General features: G+C 45.1%; 1 protein-coding gene across 1 annotated transcript in view; it reads right to left on the bottom strand.

Moving 5' to 3' along the window:
- LOC133131622 (protogenin A-like) overlaps window positions 1-19,952 on the bottom strand; it is a 46,421-nt gene that overhangs the window by 10,803 nt on the left and 15,666 nt on the right. Inside the window, exons 3-10 of the mRNA XM_061246993.1 lie at window positions 17,515-17,659; window positions 16,812-16,945; window positions 15,964-16,260; window positions 15,465-15,624; window positions 14,424-14,671; window positions 11,268-11,432; window positions 9,281-9,586; window positions 6,343-6,531 (exon numbers count right to left, since the gene is read on the bottom strand). Coding sequence (XP_061102977.1) covers window positions 6,343-6,531; window positions 9,281-9,586; window positions 11,268-11,432; window positions 14,424-14,671; window positions 15,465-15,624; window positions 15,964-16,260; window positions 16,812-16,945; window positions 17,515-17,659 — 1,644 coding nt within the window. The remainder of the gene's footprint in view (window positions 1-6,342; window positions 6,532-9,280; window positions 9,587-11,267; window positions 11,433-14,423; window positions 14,672-15,464; window positions 15,625-15,963; window positions 16,261-16,811; window positions 16,946-17,514; window positions 17,660-19,952) is intronic.

Below are 19,952 nucleotides of genomic sequence, written 5' to 3'. Positions count from 1 at the left end.
ATGCACACATGGGCACGCACACACAGATTTATGAATGCTCACACACAGGCACCCACACTCACATGTACAAAGAGACAGGCACAGGCACAGACACTCGGGCTGAGACAATATGTCCCTCTGTTCCACCAGCGGCCCAACATTTGTTTAAATTCAGACAGGCAGTTTATTAATGTAGCCGCAGTACCAATACACATCTATCTTTTATCCAGTGCCAAGCATGCCATAATGACCGTTTTGACATACAGCACACAAGAGACATTATTCTACGCGGCGCGAGTTGGCTCTGTGCAGCCAAATAAATTCTCAAGGAGCACTGGAGCCCAAAGGGCCGGGCAGCGCTTTGACCCTGGCCGAGCCACAGAACGGAGAAACAAAACAGAAAAATCAATTACGCCGAGTCAACACTGTCATTCCTTCCCTCAAACGGCTTGTTTTCCAACCGTCTCATTTTTCTTTTCTCACTGGGAGCTTTCAATTTCACCACACTCTTTGCAGTCGGTTATGGATTTGCAGAAGACTCTCCCATACGTCAATCCCGCTTCAACAGTGCAGTACACATTACTATAAATGGGTCTTTGGTAAATCCACACCACAGATGATCAAAAGGTTTTTTTGTTTGGACTCTCAATTGCTCCCACCCCTAACTTAATCTAAAGAAATGACGCAAGTGACACTAGAAAGTCTTTAAAAGCCTCAATTTACACTTTCAATAGCAACAGCTGTCATAATCCCTCGCCACAGCTGAAGATCTACTCGTGAGATCAGAGAAAATCATCTTGAGAAAGACGTCTTGTGTGTCCCTTGATCACACTCAAGGAAAAAAAAAAAAAAGTTAAAAAAGAAAAGCTTTTTGCCCAGTGAACACGGCCAAGCCTTTGCTGCCAGCCAAACAAGAGTGGCAGGAACAGATTAGCACTGCAAACATCAAAGGTTAAAGCCTCTGTTAATCATGTCATTATCATGGGCACTGCCATGTTGTCTCTCATTCAGGATCAACCCTCATTTACATTTTAATTAAATCCACTTTTACCTTTGTGCTTTAGACTTTATAAGACATGTTAAGAGGAATGAAACAGAGAAATGGCCCTTTACATTGACTACCTAATGCCATTAATTAGTAAAACTTCAAGTTGTTTAACATTTGTTAAATGACTGCATGCATCTTGAGAGCCATAAGTGCCGGTTTGAAACAGCAATGTACAAGATAAAAACTTGAATTTCATGCCCCAACGAGATTTTCCTATTTGTGCAGAGCAACATTAAAGTAACATTAATCAAAACGAATGTGTTTCCTCTGGGTACCATGGTTTCCACCCACAGTCCAAAGACATGCAGGTTAGGCTAATTGGAGAGTCTAAATTGCCCCTTGGTGTACTCCTGCCGTTGCCCTTGACCAAGGCACCGTACTATGGCTGCCAACTGTTTCTAAGTAACTAGGATGAGTCAAATGCAGAGGATGCGTTTCATTGCCTTAGAAGGCAAGACAATAAAGGTGAATCTAATCTTATATGCTAGACCATTAATACTGGGCACACAACAGGACTTCAAGACAACACACAAAGCTTATTATGGTTCCCCTACCCATTCCCCATGTTCACTGGTCATGTGATTACAGATGTTTAGTCTGGATGCTCGGCAATATAAAGCGCAAGTCAGTGTAACCTTTCAACCTCTATGTGACCCATTAAGACCCCTGCTCATCAGAATGGTTTATTATAGGACATAACTTACGTCTTGCCACTCAAACTACAGTGAAAAATCAATAGGGTAATACCATTTCTGCCATTTTAATTTCTGCAAGGTCACAGGGATACTGGAATTCTAGGAAAACATGAATATTAAACCAGGCCTAAGCTAATGAGAAGACCAAGAAATAATTAAAAGACCTCAGTTTTATGAGTTATTCTCACAAAGATATAATGGCAAAGCTACACTTGGTCTTATGAAGCCATACATATTCAAAATTAGAATTTCACAGATAGGATAAGTTACTGTAAAACAGTTGTGATGGGACTGTATACACTCAGTGAGCACTTTATTAGGTCTTTATTAGACTTATTTTTTTAACCTTCTACTGCTGTAGCCTATCCACTTAAAGGTATGATACATTGTGTGTTCAGAGATGCTCTTTCGCATACCATAGTTGTAATGTGTGGTTAATTGCATTACTGTCACCTTCCTGTCAGATTTGACCAGTCCGGCCATTCTCCTCTGACTTCTCTCATTAACAAGGTGATTCTGTCTGCAGAACTGCTGCTCACTGGATTTCTTTCTTTGTTTTTTGAACCATTCTTTGCTAACTCTAGGGACTAGTGTACATGAAAATCCCAGGAGATCTGCCACCCTGTCTGCCCCAACAATCATTCCACAGTGAAAGTCACTTCGATCACATTTTTTCCCCATTCTGATGGTTGATGTGAACATTAACTGAAGCTCCTGACCCGTATCTACATGATTGCATGCATTGCACTGCTGGCACACAATTGGCTGATTAGATAATCACATGGATAAGTAGGTGGAATGAAGTGTTCCTAATAAAGTGCCCGTTCCTAATGAAAGAGCTGTTAATTTGTACACATATCTTTTGAGTAATAAATCTATCAAGACAGCCTTATGAGAGCACCAAAAAAAATCAACAAAGACAGGTACCTTTATCCATGATCTATGAATGCGAATTCATGTTTTCAGGGCCAACATTACATGAATCCAGCTTTATTCAAATGGGCCAATAATATAATAATGTTTGTGCACTACATCTCTTTGCTTTCCTCTACAGGTTTAATTAATGCAGATTTAATTATCAAATACCTTCAGCTGTGCTGTGTGCAACTTCATTTCATAAGACTTCAGATCATATTATTATATACAGGCCAACACTGTGAATTCAAGTGATCAAGCTGAATACTATATACATCATCAAATTAGTTAACACTGAGCTTTAGTTAACTGGTTAAAATGAGCTTGTTTCTAACTAAACTAATACTGAAACCACCTAACCTCAAGTAATGTAACTACAGCAATTCCCATCATTGCCAATGATTTGATACAGACTATGTACATGTAAAATAAGGTGTGTAAAACAAGTTGATAAATTCCTTTTTAAAGAAAGAGTTGATGGAATTGAAACTCCTCAGTGGAGCCTGGTCATCCTTGCCTAACATGCATGAGTAAAGAGATCATGCCCCTCAGCTCCAGGCAAAGGCCATAATTAGGTGGCCATAAATCTGTGGAACGGCCATTAAGCGCATATCTCGAAAGGATATATGGCCTGAGATCAGGAAAAAAACGAACAAGGGAAACATTTCTCCCTGCGACACTGTCAGCATGAATTACCAGCCAGGCAGCTTGTCTCATGACGGAAATCCCCTCTCGGCCTGAAAGGAGCGGGCGTCAGCCATTTTCCCTCGACTTCACAAATCTCTTCAATGATGTATGAGATGAGGCTCCTGACTGCTCTATGTTTTCAAACACTGCGACAGCAGCTCACAGGGGGCACGGGGGGGAAACCTGCCGCAATAATGAATTTTCCGAAGGCTCCTGGAAATTTCCCACACTCAGTCCAGCCGGACATTGGGAAAGAAAAACTGGGTGAAAGGCCCATCTAAGAATGCTCAAGAAGTTGTAAATGTTTGGTCAGGAGCCACTGTAATTTGAAGACGTGTTATATAAGGGGCAGAACATTGTCAATTTTCACACCCGCGGCGAGTGGTGTACGAGTAAAAAATGAAATATCCCGTGGAACACCGCAGAACGGCCGGTCCGTTATTGTCCCAAGCGCTGAATTTTGTTGACTCTTGACCGATAGTGTGTCTGTAGCCCACGGAGCCCAGCACAATGAGGCCCTTTGATGTAGGGCCTTCTCCAACCACTCCGCTCACTGCAGTCATGAAACACGCCGTAAATCTCCTCCCCAACAACAGCCTTCTCCTCTCGCCAGCCACAGCCGTATAATTCATTTCCACCACCAGCCATTGAAACGTGTGCAACTGCAGATGTGAAGAATGAGGACAGCACGGGTAAGCGTGTTTTAATAAAAAACTGAGGCCCTGCACACGTGTGACCAAGCCACCTGATCAGAAAAGTTAAGGAAACAGGAGAACATTTCATTAATGTATCTTCCTGTTTTGTCACTATGAATGTGCCAGCACTGGAAATCTATACAGACAGGGCTTAACAGGGGATAGACACTCAGACAAAAAACCCGAATACCTATCTTAACATCTCCTTAGAAACCTCTAAATATGTATCTTAATAACTTAACAAAAAAGTTCCACTTCCCCCCCTACAACTGAGCCATATATCTATTCCTATTTCATTTAGAGGGCATTGTGTGTCTGTTATCTACACTGGATATTATAAGCCATATTTCAAGTGGCTGTTAAAAATGTTAAATGGCAGGCCTAGCACCATTTCAAAGGGTCGCCCTTTGTGTTTTGTAGCGATCCATTTTCTCGCCCGTCGTGAGGGGAGCTCATGCTGTTTCTTCAATGGGCCCCGTTGCATTTACTGCTGCTTCACAGCGTGACCGTTTCACAGAAAAACACATCAGCAGCGGGAAGAGGAGAAAGGAATAAAGCGCCCACTCCGCGAGACTGTCGTGACACTGTATTTACACCGCCTGCCCGGCCTGATCTGCGCTAGACTTTTGGCCGACGGTGTCTGTGTGAGCGCTCCGGACTCAAAATGTCAGCTGCCGACCAGCTGGCTGACCTCTGGCCACAGATGGTCAGTTGTCCACCCCGAAGGTGAGGGAAGGTCACATGACCCCCCCCTCAATACTGCAAATGAATCACATCTGATCAATGCAGGCTCCCTTTCCCAACCCATCAATTCATTTCAATTCAGTTCGGTTCTAATCTAGTCTCATTTTCTAATTCTAATTCTCTAAAGATTACTTTTCATTGTTATGATTGATTATTGCTGATCATTGCTTTGAAAATGTTTGATTCATGATATTTATCTGTGTGGTTTGCAAATGAGAATTATTGAAAGTGTATGGATTGGTAAGTGTTTGTTTGATGTGATGTAAAAGAAAAATGTTTTTTTAAATTGTCGAAATTTGATACCAATAAAAACACTATCCTACACTAAGTTAAGTGTAACTGGGACACACACACTGAGGCAGCGGCGAGGGGGGCTGTGTCAGTCTGGTGGGGGTGGTGGTGACTGCTGTTAGGCACGGGCCAAGCCTCCAGAGATGGTCATCCCACACAAAACGGCCTGCGTAATAAATCATTACCCAGGCTCGCTGTCAATCGCTGTTGCCCGTAGCAACTTTCTAACTGTCCAGCCCAGACCCTGTGGCACCCGCAAAACTGAGCAGACAAAGCACTGGTCAAACTGGGAGGACCCTTTTACTCTGAAAGCCTGTTCTGGACTTTACTCATCCCTTTGCAGATGCAGTTCAATTAAGAGATTGTGTTAGTTTGTCAGCTGGTTCTCAGATTTGTTTTCCATTTTGCTGAGACTTCAGGAGATTATAAACCATATATCTATATATATATATATATATATAAGAGGTGACATGTAAAATGGTAAATGGTTGGCATTCATATAGCGCCTTTATCCAAAGCGCTGTACAATTGATGCTTCTCATTCACCCATTCATACACACACTCACACACCGACGGCGATTGGCTGCCATGCAAGGCGCCAACCAGCTCGTCAGGAGCATTTGGGGGTTAGGTGTCTTGCTCAGGGACACTTCGACACCACCTGGGCGGGGGGTCGAACCGGCAACCTTCCGACTGCCAGACGACTGCTCTTACTGCCTGAGCCATGTCGCCCCTGTTTATCCCTATTACCAGAAAATAAGAAAATGGCAGGGTACATTAAGAGATTCTGAGAGAAAAAGAAGACCCAACAGCACCGTTTGTTTTAGCATGCCTCGCGAGTGTGCACAGCAAAATCATTAAAGGCATTGATTCAGTGGGGGCTGTCAGCCCAACAAAACATTCTCAAAATGAACACCAGGAACAAACCGGAATACTTATGATTAATTATGAGTAATTATGATTTATTACAAGCCCCAGCAACTTGAGTGTGTGTGTGTGCGTGTGTGTGTGTATACGTGTTAAATCATATAGACTATTATTCAGCATAGCCTATTATTATAGCCTCATATAGACAGTATTCCGCAACCAGGCACTGGTACGGTTTGTAAATTTGTAACTTGTCCAAACAAAATGTCGGTTTAACATCCTTTAAAAGAAGCTCCCTAAAATCCCTAAAAGCATGTGACTAATGGCAGTAATCCTAATCAAGATGCTAAACGGAATCTAAGATTGAAAACACCCCCCGGCCCCCAGGGACCCAGTGGAGCTGCCCAGGCCGCTGACTCACCCAGGCCCCCGATGGTGTGCTGGTGATCCTGGGCACGCAGCTGGATGGGCGCCCCCTCCGGCCGGCTCTCCTCGTGGTAGAAGAGACGGTAGCCCTGGACGCTGGAGGCGCCGCCCGGCGGCGGTTGCCACCGCACCACGATGGTGGTGCAGTTCAGGGGCTCCAGCCGCAGCTCAGGAGCCAAGGGCACTGCAAGGAGAGGGCGGCCATTTTAGGTGGGGTGAGGAGGCGGGTTGTGAAATGTCAGCACAGTGGGCATACCGAGTTCGGGGACTTTGGAATACTTATGATGTCTAGGGACTGAAAGGTTAAAAGCTGGGTCTCTTCTAATGGTTTATATGTGTGGTGTTTATTTGCTTTGCTCACTCGCACTGTGGGAGAGGAGGTGGGGGGTAATTCTATTAGTATCACTTTTTTATTTTGGCTTCAGAAGTCTGTGAGTGGAGTGCCAATAAAAGGCCAGAGCAGGATGGTGAAAATTACACACGGTAGGCGAATCGCTGTAGTTAACATCCCTGTAAGTGCCGCAGGCCTTTCTGACATAAGATGATGGACTGGGGACAGCAAAAGCGTTACTAGTCTTAAAGGGAGAGTTTCATACCGCGCAGAAGATGAGAGGTGGAGCACTCTTAAAGCTGAACCCACGACCAAAGTGATTCAGTATTGTGTGTGCTTGTGACCTGTATCTCATGTGTCAGAAACAAGTCTTTTGTTGGTATCAGTCTGTATCTGAGCGCCTATTTTACTGTAAACCTCCACTCCTGCCTTCACTCATCTGCTTCCTCATTCTTCCTGAAAAGATGTAAGGATTCTTTATTTGATGGAAATAACAAACCCACCAATGTGGCCCAAAAGGCCATCTATTCCCTCTACCCGCCATCTCACTTCACAGCCATGTTCCTGACTGCCACACCCCAAGCTGTACACAAGGGAAGAGAAGGAGGAGGTCCTGGCTGCCATGCAAGGCCCCGACCAGCTCGTCAGGAGCATTTGGGGGTTAGGTGTCTTGCTCAGGGACACTTCAACACAGCCCGGGCAGGGGATCGAGACGACTGCTCTTACTGCCTAAGCCAATGAGACGACTTCTCTTACTGCCTGAGCCAATGAGACGACTGCTCTTACCGCCTGAGCCAATGAGACGACTGCTCTTACCGCCTGAGCCAATGAGACGACTGCTCTTACCGCCTGAGCCAATGAGACGACTGCTCTTACCGCCTGAGCCAATGAGACGACTGCTCTTACCGCCTGAGCCAATGAGACGACTGCTCTCACCGCCTGAGCCAATGAGACGACTGCTCTTACCGCCTGAGCCAATGAGTCGACTGCTCTTACCGCCTGAGCCAATGAGACGACTGCTCTTACCGCCTGAGCCAATGAGACGACTGCTCTTACCGCCTGAGCCAATGAGACGACTGCTCTTACCGCCTGAGCCAATGAGACGACTGCTCTTACCGCCTGAGCCAATGAGACGACTGCTCTTACCGCCTGAGCCAATGAGACGACTGCTCTTACCGCCTGAGCCAATGAGACGACTGCTCTCACCGCCTGAGCCAATGAGACGACTGCTCTTACTGCCTGAGCCAATGAGACGACTGCTCTTACCGCCTGAGCCATGAGACGACTGCTCTTACTGCCTGAGCCAATGAGACGACTGCTCTTACTGCCTGAGCCAATGAGACGACTGCTCTTACCGCCTAAGCCATGAGACGACTGCTCTTACTGCCTGAGCCAATGAGACGACTGCTCTTACCGCCTGAGCCAATGAGACGACTGCTCTTACCGCCTGAGCCAATGAGACGACTGCTCTTACCGCCTGAGCCAATGAGACGACTGCTCTTACTGCCTGAGCCAATGAGACGACTGCTCTTACCGCCTGAGCCAATGAGACGACTGCTCTTACCGCCTGAGCCAATGAGACGACTGCTCTTACCGCCTGAGCCAATGAGACGACTGCTCTTACCGCCTGAGCCAATGAGACGACTGCTCTTACCGCCTGAGCCATGTCGCCCCTGGACATCTATCTCGGAAGCCCCTGAGTCAGTGTCTCTTTATGGCTCATCACTGCCGCCAATCCGACAGCGCAGGGCAAAGGCCTCAGACATTAACAGGATTATTAGAGCAAGCTCTCCTCATAAAGGAGGTGGATTTTACACATAAACCAGAGCTTGGCAAATATTATGTTATGATTCAATCATTCTGATCTGGTTTGCATGCTTTTTTCTGACTTAATAAATGATGGTCTGTTCATTTAAAATAGCTGGTAAAGTGTATGAATTCAAGGACAATTGGGACAATTTTTGAGGAAATATCAGACAATAAGCGTGACCTCAAATTTAAGAGCTCTGACATTATCATTTGAATTTAAGGAAATGAAATTGAAAGCAATGGGTGTGAAAATTGGAATTGATCATTTAGATTGATCGCAGTTTTTCCAATCAATTCCAAATGGATCAGTTGGATTTCTGTAGCATGAATGGACATATACAGCAGTTTTACTTTCACTAAAACTGAACCCTCACTGAACCCCACACTTACTGAAGCACATTCCTATATCAAGCTCTTAGTTCTCATTCAACTGTGCATAATAATCGTAATCATAATAATCATAATAACTATAATCACACAGACATCGTCAAATGGGCAGAATAAATGATAAGTGAACTGCATTTATACAGCCCCTTTTCGAGCAACTTTGGCTATACAAAGCACTTTACAATTAATGCTTCTCATTCACCCATTCACACATAGACATAGAGACACCAACGGCAATCGTCTGCCACGGAAGGTGCCAACCAGCTCATTAGGAGCAATTTGGGGTTAGGTGGCTTGCTCAGCTAGACCGTCAACTTTCCGACTACCAGGCAACCGCTCTGATGTCCTCTCTCCTGGCCTTCACTGCTGCTCCAGAGTGGGGCGGGGAGGCTGCAGACGCGCGTACCTTTGGTGCTGGAGGTTTTGGGCGTGCGGTGCGAGGACCAGGCCGACTGCTCGCCCCAGCCCACGCTGGTGGCCGCGGCGATGCGCAGGAGGTAGATGGTGTCGGGCCACAGGCCCTCCAGGAGGTGTTGGGCCTGGTCCCCGGGCAGCTCCAGGGACCCCACGTCGCTGTCGGCCGCCGTGCGGTGGGACAGGCGGTACGCCGAGACCCGGCCGCGGCTCAGCTTGGCCGCCAGGGGCTGCCACGACACCAGGATGTCGGTCGGGCTGCGACTGGTCAGGCTGAGCTCCGGGGCGCGCACAGGCACTGGGGTTCAGACACACACACACGGGTGGTTTCAGACAGACACACTCACTCACCACACACATCAAGCACCCGGCCATCGCCTGAACCTGTACCTGGGGCGTGTGTACTACATTACATTGCGGTTATTTAGCTGTCACCAAAGCAACTTATAGGTGATGAGACTAAGCAGGAGGCAATCCCCCTTGGAGCAATGCGGGGTTAAGGGCCTTGCTCACCGTAGCAACTAGGCTATAGCCAGCCTATATTCATCAAATTATCTTGCACGTCAATACAGTTTCTGAAATTGTGGATGGAACTGTAAGTAAAGTACTTTTTTTTTTAAAACAAGCAGAGATTTTACACAAGTGAAGAAGGTCAAAAAAATTGTCAAAATCTCAAATGGCAGAACACAGAAAAAGCAAACAGAGTAATGCCTAAGCATAGAAATAAAAACCCTGGACATGAGACAAAATCAATTTGAGCATGAACCAGAACCAGAAAATTTGAGCATGAACCAGAAAATGAATTGCAAAAAAGGATGGAATATGGATGTTTGTTGGTGCAGAATATTGGGGCATTCCCCATATAGGGGAGTAAGAGGCGTTCAAGAAAAAATGTCTATTCTGTATTCTGTATGACTGAGCAACAAGACATTTCACAAGAATAACCTGATCAGTGTTACATTACTATGCTAATTAGCATCCAAGTCCTGGTTAGCAATGTGTCAGCCAAAGCGATGAAAGGTATGCAAAGTATGCGCAGCTTAAGTACTCCTGAGCTGACTATACGTACAAAGAATGTCAGAAGTCCACATACTGTGTGAGAGGGTTGCAAATGCTGTTGAACACATGATTTGTATAACACCAGCCAGAAAGTACATTTTCCCCCATTTGCCAACCGTAATGTTAACATTTTAAGTAGATAGTGATGGCTTCCAGGATAAAGAAATGAAACAGAAATTGGGTGCTATTTTTTTAAATGCCCTAAATAGGAGACATCCGATTCCCATGATGCTCCACTCTCCCAGCTGACCCCTGGGTTTGTCCTTCATTGCAAATAGGGCACACATTATTTAAGAACTTCAACCATATTAAATCAGCTGCATGACCTTTCACCTAGCACCATAGGCTGGGGAACTTGACTGTATTCTACAGGCAGTGAGGCCATCAGCTGTCCCTCCGAGGCACTGGCCCTCTATACACAAGGACAGCACACATAAATACCTCACTTAAAATAATTTCCTCAACAAACGCCACCCATAGACAATCATTAGTGGCTGTGAAGGCTTTCCCATACGATGTTCACGGGGTCAGCAACCTGGTACACAAAGAAAATCCCATTTATTGCAATCCAGATGAACACAAATGAATCCTTTTTTGGCTGTGTCTAAGCAGCGCTAGAAATGACAGAGCCTCTCACTTAATCACTGACTGACCTACTGGCTCCCCCAGGGCCATGGTAGTACCAGTCTTTCACCACTAGATGGCAACGAGGTAATATTACAGCAGGAATGATTGCAGGTTCTTAGTAGTGCCTGTTCTGTTGAGTATTTTACCAAGATGTTTCAATCTAATAACATCTTTGGCTTTTGCTGCAGAATCATATTTGGGTTCATGTTCTCAGGACTTGCATGTTGTTACTGTGTTATTAGGGTCTTCCCCCAGTGAAAAAAGTACACAGTCATACAGGAGACAGCCCTTACCATCCTCTAAGGTGTTCTGAATCACGTGGTCTGACATGCGGCTGGCACCCATGGGCATGTAGGCGACGATGTAAAACGTGTAATTATGCGCTGGCTCCAGGTCATCGATGATGTAGCGCATAGTGTCGTTACCAATAACAACTTGATATTCTTCATTGTTCAAACCTGGTTTGAGGAAAGGGGGTGAAGGGTCAAGAGGTAAAAGGAAGCCATTATTAACATTTTTCAACCATTCATTCAGGGAGAGATAAGTATGCTAGGTTATACGGTAAACCCTCTCTAGCAGGCACTCAAATGTGCAGTTTTACAAAATGCATAGAATTCACTCAACTATACATGTGAATGAAACAAATGTCAGAGAATGTACTGAACATCAGGAATAATGATACTAAATTCCACACTATGAAAGGGAAATTTGCATTGAACAATAACAAATTTTCTATCTGAAGAAAGTATATTGCAAAAGATTAAATGTGTCCTATTGCACTATTTGCCAAGTGTTTGGGTTGGAAGAACTTTGCAAAACATGCCAAGCTTAGGGGCAATCTTACTGTTAAATACCAGCATGTTATTGGTTAGTTCACTGACTATAAACACCACAGTTAACAATGTGAACTATAATAAGAAGCAGCTACAGTAAAAATAAAATGCAGACTGTAGTAATGCGACAGGAGTTTTATGATTACAGACTAAATAATATGCCTCTGGACAGTTTTACATGCAGGTGTACCTTAAATGACCAAAGGGTTTACCACAAAAAAAATCTGAGGGCCACTACACTACAGGAACAGATCAATTATCATAGGAAGTGACTAACTGACAGCAATTACCAAAGGCTGTGCAAATAACTCCTGAGAATGGCTGCATTCACTGCATTTTGTGCATCGACCTTGCCCTGTCAGCAGGAAGGCAAAGAAAGGAAATTGTTTTTTTCCCTCACACAGGGCCCTTTTCAACAGTAAAAACCAAATAAAAACACTCCAGGGAGTCCTATTCTCTCCCGCTCCCCGTGGGCATGCTGAGCGACTTCCTACAGTACTCTACAGTCCCTGTGGAGACTTTCCTACTGTATTGACCCCTTGGGCACCAGCGTGAGTACAGCTTTGACCCTTTGGGCTGCTATGGAAAGCTCTACAGTACTGACCATTTGGACCTCTGTGAAAGTTTCCTACAGTACTGACCGCTTATAGCTTACTGCCCAACACAATTTTTTTAAATTACTTGACCCCGATGATCCCCATTGCTGGAGATTTCTACAATACTGGCCCCTTGCGCCAAAGGTTTTTCTTACACAAGAGCCATGCTTCACTGCTCCTTCAGGGCCTATTGATTTTACTATTTCAAATGTAGAATCTTTTGGATTTCAATCTATTAATTCTGCCCTTTCAATCAGCACTGTGAACAATAAACGCTTTCAAAGAGGAACAAAAACTCTGACAATACCAACCATTTTAAATGAAGGTAGAGCACAGAGGAAGATATGTCCTTTTCTTAAAAAAAACCCCAATGGCTTTTCAATCTCTGATGCTCACAGGCATTCCATTAACAGTCAAAAGGAGCCTTCACTGAAAGTGTTAAGATTTGCATACATTTAGAGCAGACAAAAAAGTTTTGGTCCTTCCGTGTTCCTTTTCTGTGACATTTTCTTCCCCCTCAGTAAACTCCAATTAAAACATAATCACTATGGCTTTAAGGAGGGCCTTGTCTGAGAGCCTAGCAGCCGCAAGAGCTGCGGTTTTGAGTATCTCCTTGTAACTATGTGCGCTTGGCACAATTCACAGCACCAAGGAGAAAAAAAAAATGTCAACTTAATCAAACTTGTTCCTCCCCACCTCTTAGCAGGCGATTTCATCAACACTGCTAAATACAAGTCCCTACAATGACATGTTCCCACATTTGTGAATGTTCCTGATTGCACTTTAATTAGCGCAGATTAGCCAGGTCACACAGAAGGCTTGCTTAACGCTCTGGGCACATTGAATCGCAAGGCCCCCGATTTCTGACCTAGTAAACAAGATCATTGAGGGTAAACAGAGAGGGCCTTGTTCTGGCTCTGAAAGCCCCAGCAGACTCCGTGCTGGGCGAGAGAGGTGGAGACAAAGCCTACCTTTCTCTCTCTCTGCACCTTCACAAACTCTCCAGTGTTGGATTAGCACTCCAACACACACTCTAATTAGTCCCCCCTTTCATTAGGACCCCATTCATTTCCGTATCCTTTTCTGCCCGCGACCTTCGGGACACAGAATTCAATGTTGCGATGATTCCTGTCAATCCAAAACAGCCTCCCATTCGAATAACACTGGGCACAATGCGTCACTAAATCTCAATCAAGTGTACCAAGTCCCAGACGGATGCCACTTTTCTTAAAGAAAACTTTGGCTAAACCTCTCCCTCTCCTTATCCTGCTTCACCGAAGCGCTCAAACACTCATAGTAGCAGGTGTTTCTTTGGCTTTTTTTTCCTATCCCAGATTTGTCTTCTTATGCATTTTCCCTCTGTAGAAGATTTCAGACAAATGGGCAGACAAATGCATTTGTAGAACCATTGCACTGTTCAAATGTGACTCTTACTACCTCTCAATCAACAATGGGCCAAGACTTAACATTGAATAAAACCTGTCCTGACAGCATTACGGAAGCCATGCCTGGGAAATGTAATTTCAAGAGAATTGAGCTGAAACCCTTATCTATTCTCGTCTTTTTTTTGGGGGGGGGGGAGCGCTGTGCCTTTAAGGCCTGAGTTAAGGGTGGAGGTGAACTCTGGCAGGCTCAGTCTGTTTGCACAGAGAGAGCTGCTCCTCTTGTGTCAGTGGGGCAGCCATTCTTTTCCCTTGACCTCTGCCCACCAACCAACTATTAACAACAGATGGTCAATTTCTCACATTCCGTTCAGGGGTGTTGGGGGGAGAGCACACAGAAACCCAAACACAATGTTTATTGAACTTCTAGGGGGTTTGAATTATGTTAGCGTGGGCAATTCCAAAATATATTCAACATTCATTTCCCCCCTCTCTATCAAAAAACAACTAACAGGACTGTTTGAGACAAGTGTAACAGTGGGCTGTATATGGGGTCTACTAGAGGCCACAGCAATCATTGGCAAAAGAGTGTATCATGTGTATCATGGGGAAATGCAGTAGTATTCTCCCTGGCCTACCTTCAGCCTTCATGTAGTGGACAGAGTAGGCGATGACTTTGTCGGAGTTGTAGAGCGGTCGTTCCCAGGCCAGCAGGATGGCGCAGCTGGACACAGTCTCCGCGCGAATGTTCCTGGGAGCGCTGGGCCGGTCCTCGGACATCACCACGATCAGCCGAGCCGTCGACAGCACCGAGCCCTGCTCGTTCTCCGCCAGGCACTGGTAGATGGCGTCGTCTTCCGGGATGATCTGGTTGATCACCAGTTTGCTGAGGGACAGAAACAACACAAGGCTTCAGCTTAAAGGCCCATCCACACCAAGAACTATAACTATAACCATAACTGTAAGAATAACGATGTGAGCATCCACACCAAGAACTATAACTATAACCATAACTGTAACAAAAACGATGTGAGCATCCATACCAAGAACTATAACTATAACCATAACTGTAACAATAACGATGTGAGCATCCACACCAAGAACTATAACTATAACCATAACTATAACTTTAACAATGTGAGCATCCACACTGCTGAATGATTACATTCTGTAAATAGTCATCTGCCATTTTGCATGAGACGTTAATTTGGATTGAATTTGATTTGCTGTCAGTTTTTAACCTTTCATGAACCTGGAAAAAATCACTCTGAAAATGATCCCAACAATATTGTTTGTCACTGCTGTTGGCTGTTGTCGTTAGAGTTGTGGTGTGGACTATCCACTTGAGAAGAATTTTTACTCCAGTGCTAAACCCCCTAATCCCCATAACTGTCCTCAGGCATCTTCTGCATCCACAGGTGCCATCACTAAACGCCATTAGCTGTGCAGTGATTTAGTCAGCTCCTTACACTTTCAAAGCAGGAGAAACATACGGGAATGTCATTAGGGACACGGAGATACTTCTTTTGAAGAGGTACATGCACAACACTTGCATGCAGTACACTTATGAGGAGGGAAAGAGTTTTTAACATCATTTGTTAAACAAGTAGAATGAGTGGAGTAACAAACTACTAGATTAAGATGAACAGAAAGTAGTGATAGACCCAGATGCACTGTACCTGCTGTACATCTTGATCCGGCCGTTGGAGTGCACCTCCTCCCCGTTCTTCAGCCAGGTGATGTGGGGCAGGGGCACGCCCTCGGCCTGGCAGACGAATCGGGCCGTGCCCGCCCGGGGACGGGTCAGGCTCTCAGGCCACTCCACCAGGGAGGGGGGCGCTGGGGAGGGGGGGGGCAAACCGGTTACACAACCGCCACAGCTGTTTGGCAGTTACTGCTAGTCTCGTGTGAGCATTTCTGGCCAAACTTATGCCCAAAGTCTGAAATATTAGTCATTTAGAAACATTGTTTTAGCCTTTATTTAACCAGGGGAGATCCAACGAGAACATATTCTCTTTTGCAAGGATACCCTGGGAGAAATGCCATAGAGAGCAGTTGCAAGTGGGCGAGAGAGAGAGAGAGAGAGAGAGACCCAACTCCACAGTTGCCAGTCGATCACCCTACCACTTGCTGCTGCCATTTTTAATTTAAGTGCCGTGTGAGGGGGCAGTGGTTTACCGAGGACGGTGAGGTTTGCGGTGGCGATGGTGAAGTTTCGCGTGCCCGGCGTGGTGGCCCTGCACACGTACACCCCCGCGTGCTGCAGCTTCACGTCCGAGATGACCAGGTTCCCGTTCCCCAGGACGCGCGTGTTGAACACGTCGATGGACCTGTGGTCCGCCCGGCTCCAGGAGATCAGCGGCCTGGGGTTACCCGTGGCCACGCACTCCAGGATGGCGCTCTGATGCAGGGACACGCTGATGTTCTGAGGTCCCGCGATGATGACCGGCCTCTGAAGCGGGCGGGGCCCCGGAGCTGCAGAGGAAACCCCAATATTAACATGGACGTCCACCTCCTGGTACCCACAATCCTGCCTGTTCCTTCAGAGTGCCATTTCCTCAAACTTCTCAGCTTTGACTTCCTGAGACCCGGCGTTCTCAAACGAGGACTTAAATTTTGCCTTCTCTGAGCTCTATACAGTATTTCTCTTTCAATTAAAATTAAGTCAAATATATTTTTGAAAATATGTTCACTGCAACATGTTTTTGTCATCCAAGATGCTTCAAGCTGACAATCACCAGGAGTCTGTTGATACAATTGGAATCATTCCATATGGTGGGCTTAAGTCAGCCGGTGGTCCTTATGTTCCAGCCACAGCAGCGCCACCCAGCTACTAACAAGTGCCACCAGCTGCCATCAGACAGCGATACACAATGTCCTGCAACTGGGGCAATCTCTCCCTATGGGACACTGTGTGGTCTGCAGTGTGGAATCTAGTCACTTATGGGCTTATGGGAGGGGGGATCTATGTGGAGGTAGCACAGCGATGACATGAAAGCAAAGCACAAATAGGGAACCTTGTGTACCTGGTTTGACGGTAAGTATTGCCTCTGTGCTCCGCCGGCGGTTGGCGATGTTGGTGGCCACGCAGCGGTAGCTTCCGGCATCTTCTCTCTCCACCCCGTGGATCTGCAGCACTCCGTTCGGCAGCACTGCGATTCTGTAAGGAACATTACGGTAAGGACTCGTCTCGTCTCGTCTAATTTCTATGTATCGTAAGAGACTGCTTACTGTGATAACTTCACAGGGACCACCCCTGTTTTTATTATTATATTTTAGAAGGCAACACAAGGTGTATTTTCTTTATTCTGTGAATGAGGCTTGAGTTGAACGGTCAGTGAGGAGCTGATTGGTTAAACTAACCAAGCAAAGGTTGTGACAGGGAGTGGCGTACAGACAGCTAGTAATCTGTTTTTATCTTGATACTGTACTTGCTTATGACATACTGACTTTGCCTATTTACCATATGTACTAGACTTGATATTCATGGCTGTAGTAGACAACTGATTCTACCCTGTACTGTACCCTATCCAGCCTGTTCTAATGTGTCCTAATGACCTTTGGTATGTACGTATTGTATGTCACTTTAGATAAAAGCATCTGGGAAATAAAACGTAATGTAACAAGCTGACATGTAGAAAACCAGGAGGCCCAGTCCACAGACAGATGGCAAGGTTTACGCACAACACCAAAGGATTAGCATGTGCAGTTATGAGAATAATATCATACCTTTCAGTGAACAGAGGTAACGTGACTCTGTTGAACTCCCAGGTGATTATGGGAGGAGGGCTAGCAGTGATCCTACAGGCAAATCTGGCGACGTATCCCTCAGTTACCACTGCAGACGTAGGCTGGATCACAAAGGGAGAAATACCTGGAGCAAGAGAGGAGAGACAGTCAGATAACTGTTTTACAATAACCCCAAAACTTCACATCATCTGCTAATTTAAACATGTAAAACTAAAAACAACTGGCAAGACTTAAATAAATACACTTATTAAAGATTAAAATAAATCAAGTGAAATATTTTTTATCACAACTCTAATAGGAATGAGACCCACGGTACCACTGTGTTCAAACATGTAGCTCTCCAAAAGACCATTTAGCTGTTGAAAGACTAAAACAGAATCAAAGCTTGCCCTTAACTTTGACAATTAAATGTGTTTCTTTCTTTACAAAGTTTGGCGAGTTCAACAATCACCAAATTACTAAAAAAGTTGCTATGTGAACGAGAATGTTTCATCAAGCTCACAAACAGATTTCTGAGGTGTCACTTTTAGGAAAGGGTTTAATTAGCTTGTCATCAGGCAGCATATATCCTATTTAAAGTTGCGGGAGAACAGGGAGACAACATTTGCCAAGAGATCCGAGGGCATTCCATTAACCACAAGACTGACGAAAATAAAGAGCAACTGCAAAACATCCCTGCTTTCAAATATGGCTTCCGTCATTATTGACTTCTATTAGTTGGTGGCTTAAAGACAAAGAATTGTCTTTAGAGCTTATGGTATGTTGTCTCTGAGTTGTTCTCAGAGGAAAATAAACTGCCCTTTGCCTTATACACACAGGCTGAAGCCCGAGAAGACAGGTGTAATAGATTGTTCTAGCTTCTTAGAGGTAGCAAACAATGCAGCTCTGACCAGCTCTGACCAGCTCTGACCAGCTCTGACCAGCTCTGACCAGCTCTGACCAGCTCTGACCAGCTCTGACAGGGCAAAGGGAAGATGCCCTAATTCTATTAGTGAGCAGCTCTGCTCAGCTCATCACAGAGAGCAGGGACATGGATCCTAAGCAGCCACAAGGATAGGAGAATGATAAATAAAGAATCAATAGTCTCTCTCTCTCCATTGACATGCCCACTAGTCAAGACTGTCCTCTTTGTGTGGGGGGTAGGTGTTCCCCAATAAACAAAGAAAGCAATTATGGACTCTAATGGAAGAGTAAGATTACAACTGCAAGTTACTGAGCGTCCTTGTTCCACTAAAATCACCAAAAATTCCAATGAGTACCTTAAATCATCAAGTTTTAAAATTGATTCAACAAATTTAAATTTGCAACACAGTTGCGGGCATTTTCTGAAAGGACACAGTGAACATGCTGATTGCATGTTGCATAACTGCAAAAAGACTGGGAGGAAACATGGCAACTATTACAAAGACAGACTGATGTACAAACCGATCCTTCTACCCCACTGGCCTTTTAACCTCACTTAAGTGATAACATCTCTGACCCTTTGCCTTCAGCCCCCTTCCTATTGGCTTAGAGACCTACCGATAATCTGATTAGTGGAATATGGCATCCTGCACTCATACACCCTGACTCCTTTCCCTTTAATAATATTGATTATTTTGGTTATTTTGCCTGTGAATTGAATAAATGCAGAAAACAGTCACTGCTTGGAATTATTTTGACCTAAATGTCTCAGACAGGCTTTATTGATTTGTAGCAGACTATTAATTGCTTCAAAATGTTTTGTATTGGAAACTAGACTACATAAGGACCCACGAGAAACCCAAAGTAATTGTGTCCAGATTTCTGCTAGTATTTGAGATACAGCACCTCATCAATCCTGTTTAAAATCACAAAGGATTCTTCCTGCTTTAAGTAGTGACTCAGAATGGCTAAGTGAAAGCCAATACTGTAAGGGAATGCCCAGACTGGAAAGATTTACAACAAGAGGGACCCAAAAGGGGGTTTGGAGATATATCACTGCATGAAAGTGCATGTGTCCAATAATGGAGGGAAAAGATTCTCTTGGCCATAATTTGGAGCAGCCAGAAAATACGAGTCTCTTATAAATGTATGCATACGCACACACACATATACCAAAACCCAGGCCGACACATACCAATATACACAAGTTACTATGTACACAGCCACTCTCATCCACCGCCCGCAGAACCGCTCGCAGGTAACATAAACATAATTTCCAGGAATCAGTGGCATAATCCCCCATGCACTTCCTGAATGACAAGGCCAGAGCCGGGGCCTGGGCATTTCCTGGCAGAGCAGCAGGCATACGCTACCCTGCAGCAGGCTGCTCGGCGGAGGAATGGGGGCTGGTTGGCCGTCCGAGTGGCACAGCGTGTTTTTGAGGGATTCGCCACAGTGAAACAGAACCCCGCAAGAATCGGATGCGGCACAGTTCTCACGTCAGAACCCCGCTG

Source organism: Conger conger, chromosome 6 (genome assembly GCF_963514075.1).
Source record: "Conger conger chromosome 6, fConCon1.1, whole genome shotgun sequence".
Classification (NCBI taxonomy): domain Eukaryota; kingdom Metazoa; phylum Chordata; class Actinopteri; order Anguilliformes; family Congridae; genus Conger; species Conger conger.
The sequence above is the reverse complement of the archived record's forward strand: the minus strand, read 5'-3'. Positions and strand labels throughout refer to the sequence as shown.